Here is a 5,583-nt window from a genome sequence, read left to right as displayed (position 1 = left end):
ATGTCAGGTATAACTTGGTTTAACGAACGTATTTTTATTCATGATTTATGCACAATGATAATTTATTTCTTTTATTTTTATAGGTGAGGGTGAGGAAGAGCCGACTCACATGCCATTATATGTAGATCCTCCAGTTATACTTCGAGCATACATTCCTGAGATTGAGCGTGGGCCCTTACCAGCATGTGCAGAGGGGTACAGACTCAAGCAGACTGAAAAATACATGCTTGCGAAAAAAAGATTGGATGAATGGGCCCCTCAGATTGAGGAGATTTTGTCTGATGCAAAAAATGAAATCAGACAAAGATTTGGTGAGTTTGATCAAAAACTTAATCAATTCCAGAATTTTTCTTCTTCCTTTTTTAGTAAATTCTAAGAGCTTAAATAAAAGTGTTGATTAAATAAAAGTGTTGATATATCTATTATTTCTTTTTTGTAGGTGAAAAACTTTACCAGAAGAAAGGACGCCAAGGAAGTGACTTTAAAAAAAAGTTACCGACGGATGGTTTCCGAGCAATTGTGAGATGGGGACATAATGGGATTCCAACCGGACAATGGGCTAATAACTTCAGCTCATACCTTGGATGTTTGATACGGAGGAGTGATAATGTGAATCCCTATTACGAGGCTTGGGAGCAGCCATTTCATGTCCTGGAGAGTATATATCGAGATTGTTGGGTAAATTCTTATATTTATCACAATTATTTTTCAATTCTATCAATTGTCCATGCTTAACTATATTTTATTTTTTAGAGATATTTCAACATCGAAGACAATCCCGTAGGGTGGGAATTTTTATTTGGATACCAGGGAAAGTTCAAGCATTCTCTTCGGGAGTGGAGACATGAGATAAAGAAGAAATGCTTTGATTGTTTCACTCACAACTGGGAGAGGATATACAAGCTTTTGTTGGATTGCATTGCAGGAGATCCAAGCGGTAATTTTTGGTCATTGTCGCATTTTTGTGTATAGAATTATACATAATTAGTTGTAAAACGAATAATTAGTTGTAAAATGACCAAGCTGGCTGATATTTACAAATAGCTGTAATCTAGTTGAGTCTCATTTTATTTGTAAAGTTTAACATACAAACTTAAACAAAATTAAGCATATGCTGTAATAAAGTGGTTATATAGCATGACAGTTTTTAGTCTAAAGTGCAATCACTACTGAAATAATTTTTGTATGAAGTTCATCTCTAAATTGGTTCAGAGATAGCGCTATTCTGAGAGAAAAGTTCATGAAGAAAATAACGACATAAGTAACTTCGGTAACAGAATTTGACCTTACCTTAATTCCACCTTTCTGAGAGAAAAGTTCATTAAGAACAATAGTTATCAGAAAGTTACCACCTTAAGTTTGAACAATTATCAGATAACCTGCATCATATGATATAGTTGACCAGCTGCTAATTTACTCTCTAGGTCTTTATTCTTTTTTGGTTAATTTATTCTCTTGTGGGTAATTACAAGTTTTATTGTGTTATATATCATGATTTATGAATCGAAAGTCGTTACCCCTAGTTTCCCGTCTAATAATGTTGGATGTGAATCTCTTCTGATATAAACTCACGCAATTCTAGTTGGATGTGAAAATACTTTTTACATCTAAAGGGAATAATGTGATTTATGTTAGGAGCATGATATACATGCAATAATTATTAGATCTGTCCGGGGAGGAGTCCCCTTCTCGTATAGGTTAGGAATACAGTAGTGTATCATCTATCTTTATATACTTTATGCATTTTTATTCCTTAAAAATTTCGATAACACGTACCGCATTGTTCTCCGTGTACAATAAGCGTATGTTGTTTTGCGTATCGATCCATAATCGATCTATTATCGATGATTGATACGCATTATTTGTAAAATGAAAACTTTAATATCACTACGATGTATCTCAATTACCTTTTGGACGATATAAATATGTAATATCTTATTTTGTATATTCAGCTTGCAAATGCCTACAAACTTGATGTGAAATGAAAAATTTAGTAACGCAACAATACATATTGTTTTTATTTTCGCCAAGCCAATTTGCATCTATGTAATAATAATTTGTATGTTTATTCAACTTGCAAATGTCTAAAAATATTAACAGGAGGTTATTCGTAGCTAACCACAGTCAAGACCAATCCACTGAGGAAGAGCCTCAGAGTTCAGGAGAGATGTCAGGTATAACTTGGTTTAACGAACGTATTTTTATTCATGATATATGCACAATGATAATTTATTTCTTTTATTTTTATAGGTGAGGGTGAGGAAGAGCCGACTCACATGCTATTATTTTAGTAAATTCTAAGAGTTTAAGATTGATTAAATAAAAGTGTTGATATATCTATTATTTCTTTTTTGTAGGTGAAAAACTTTACCAGAAGAAAGGACGCCAAGGAAGTGACTTTAAAAAAAAGTTACCACCGGATGGTTTTCGAGCAATTGTGAGATGGGGACATAATGGGATTCCAACCGGACAGTGGGCTAATAACTTCAGCTCATACCTTGGATGTTTGATACGGAGGAGTGATAATGTGAATCCCTATTACGAGGCTTGGGAGCAGCCATTTCATGTCCTGGAGAGTATATATCGAGATTGTTGGGTAAATTCTTATATTTAGCACAATTATTTTTCAATTCTGTCAATTGTCCATGCTTAACTATATTTTATTTTTTAGAGATATTTCAACATCGAAGACAATCCCGTAGGGTGGGAATTTTTATTTGGATACCAGGGAAAGTTCAAGCATTCTCTTCGGGAGTGGAGACATGAGATAAAGAAGAAATGCTTTGATTGTTTCACTCACAACTGGGAGAGGATATACAAGCGAGATAAGAGGGTTGAGCCTGAGCACTTAGCTGCACTTATAATATTGTGGGGCCAAGAGGAGCACCAGGTAAATATGTATAGTAGTTAATTATCATCAAGTTATTTATCTGAAACTAGTGATATATTCCATTGTATATTATACCATGCACTAAAATTCTCTTTGTTCACGTTGAAGGAAAAATGTAGGAGAAATAAACTTAATCGATGGGAAAAAGATTATGATCATCATACGGGGACTACTTCATTTGCCCAGATTGAGGATCAATTTTGTAGGACAACGGTATAAAGTCTTTTAATCTTCTATGTATATTCTCTCCGCTTCTTAGAATATTTGATAAATAAAACTAATAAATATATTGTTAAATCTCAGAACGCTCCCTTTATCCCACTACCAGAACTGCACAGGAGAACGATGGTTCAATTTAAGAAGGGGTACAATGACGATGAGACTAAGAAACAAAAGCTAGAATTGGCGAAGAAAATGCAGGTTAACTAATTATCTTAGCTCTTATTAGCCTGTTATCATGTTGGGAATTTATTGTTTGCACTCTTCTTTTATTCATCTTAATTATCATACATGAATTATATGTGTGAAATGACCCATTCGTATGAGGGGCTTGCTTGTTAGGATATAACAATGCATAAGAAATAACATATTGTAACATGATTGATCTACTTGGTTTTATTCTCGAAAACCTTTGAATTGCTAATGACAAAACTTTTCCTATCACCAAACAAGCCAAAGCACCCTTCAACTATTTATTAGCACTTAACACCCTTCTTCACATGTACTTTTATGTTGCACAAAACACCCTTTACATGTACTTTTATTTTACTTGTTTAGGTAAATATCTTTTATTTTTGAAAGGCTAAATCTTAAATTTATTTTTTGGAATTCTAGGAAGCTCTGGAAAACACGTATTCTGAGGTTGTTGCACAGAGCCAAGAGCCCCTGACTAGAGAGCAGAATTATAATGTGAGCCATCTAGTTTGTGGACTTCCTAAAAAAGGGAGGACCAGGTGGATGGGAGTTGGAGCTCAGAGGGTGTCTACACAATTCCAGCCTCCGCCGATTTCCACACCCTCGACTATGCCATCGGGGCTCTCTTACATGCCGCAGGAGGATTGCACTCAGCAGGCGATGCATCTTGTTTCCTCTGTGATGAGTATGTTAGATGGTCAGATTCCCGAGGAGATGTGGGAGGATATTCAAGAGCTCGACTATGCCATCGGGGCCCTCTTACATGCCGCAGGAGGATTGCACTCAGCAGGCGATGCAGCTTGTTTCCTCTGTGATGAGTATGTTAGATGGTCAGATTCCCGAGGAGATGTGGGAGGATATTCAAGAGGAGCTTATGCGAGTGATCCAGCCTACTGCTACTTTTGCGATGGTTTCTAGGCAAATAATGAAATCTTGTAGAAGGCGGGTTCCTACTCGGGTGCAAAGCCAGATTATGAACTTCTTGGCCACTCAAAAGGCATTTACTGGTAGTGGAGAGAGTAGCAGACAGGTATACTTATTATATATGTAAAACATGATTACACACAATATTATGTGATTCTAAATTTAAATTATTTTGTTGTTAGATTGGAGATGATACTATTGGGAGCACGAGTCGTAGGGATGGATCCGCCAGTGGAAACGCAGACGATGACATGGATAGAGCGGATGACCTATCATAGTGAGTTATATATATTATGATACTCGTGTTTGTATATTGTGGATTTAGAACTTATGATACTCATGTGTATTGTTTGTTGTGAAAATTATTATTGTGGATTGTTTGTTGTGATACTCGTGTGTATTGTTTGTTGTGAAAATTATTATTGTGGATTTGGAACTTATCGTGAAAAGTGAATGTATATATTTCGATTGTTTGTGAAAATTGATTGGATGAGAGGTTTATTTGGGAAAATTTGGATTGTATTCATTGCGAGATGTTTTGGAATGCGTGTGAAATGTCGTTTGGAGATTTGTATGTACAGGGAATATATATATATATATATGTACAGGGAACTGATTTGTATATCAGCAGATTTTTTTTTGCTGCTGATACTTATCGCTGACGGGCTACTGGAGATTTGTATGTACAGGGAATATATATATGTACAGGGAACTGATTTGTATATCAACAGATTTTTTTTTGCTGCTGATACTTATCGCTGACGGGTCCTGAACCATCATAGTTATGTTACATCCACAACTGATTTTACTCTTGGTTCCAGGTTCCCAGTGACCAAAAGCTGCCATCTCTTTATCTTCTTGACAGTATCGTGTTTGTATATTGTGGATTTAGAATCTATGATATGTGTATTGTTTGTTGTGAAATTTATTATTATGGATTCGAGAATCCCGTCAGCGATGTTTCTCTATCGCTGACGGGCTTTGCCGTCACCACTTATGCCGTCAGTAATATGTATTACTGATGGCCCCCCGTCAGCGATAGTTCTTCCCTGACGGGACTATCGCTGATGGTGTATCCTTGACGGGGCGCTGTCAAGGATATGTATTTCCGACGGGCATTTGGGCATCGCTGACGGGAATGCCCGTCAGCGATACCTGATTTTCCACTAGTGAGCCTTGTGTGAACCCTGGGGCGTCACAGTTGGTATCAGAGCTCTAGTTCCAATATCCTTAGGATCATCCCTGTGTCATATTATGGAGTTAGGATGAAGTTTACTAGGGATCATGTATACAGTTCGCTAGGAATCCTTAGTATGAGTGAGGACGTACTATATATGTACGTGGAAAATCTAATT

At 36.4% G+C, this 5,583-nt stretch overlaps 1 protein-coding gene across 1 annotated transcript; it reads left to right on the top strand.

Annotated features, from left to right (window-relative positions):
* On the top strand, positions 2,081–4,506 carry LOC109836421. The gene is made up of 6 exons (XM_020404317.1): positions 2,081–2,174; positions 2,358–2,596; positions 2,672–2,890; positions 3,725–3,924; positions 4,007–4,334; positions 4,411–4,506. The coding sequence occupies exons 1-6, from the start codon at positions 2,081–2,083 to the stop codon at positions 4,504–4,506; spliced, it is 1,176 nt and encodes a 391-aa protein (XP_020259906.1).

This window comes from Asparagus officinalis, chromosome 1 (genome assembly GCF_001876935.1).
Source record: "Asparagus officinalis chromosome 1, Aspof.V1, whole genome shotgun sequence".
In the NCBI taxonomy this organism is placed as follows: Eukaryota; Viridiplantae; Streptophyta; class Magnoliopsida; order Asparagales; family Asparagaceae; genus Asparagus; species Asparagus officinalis.
This window is presented reverse-complemented; position numbering and strand designations above follow the sequence as displayed.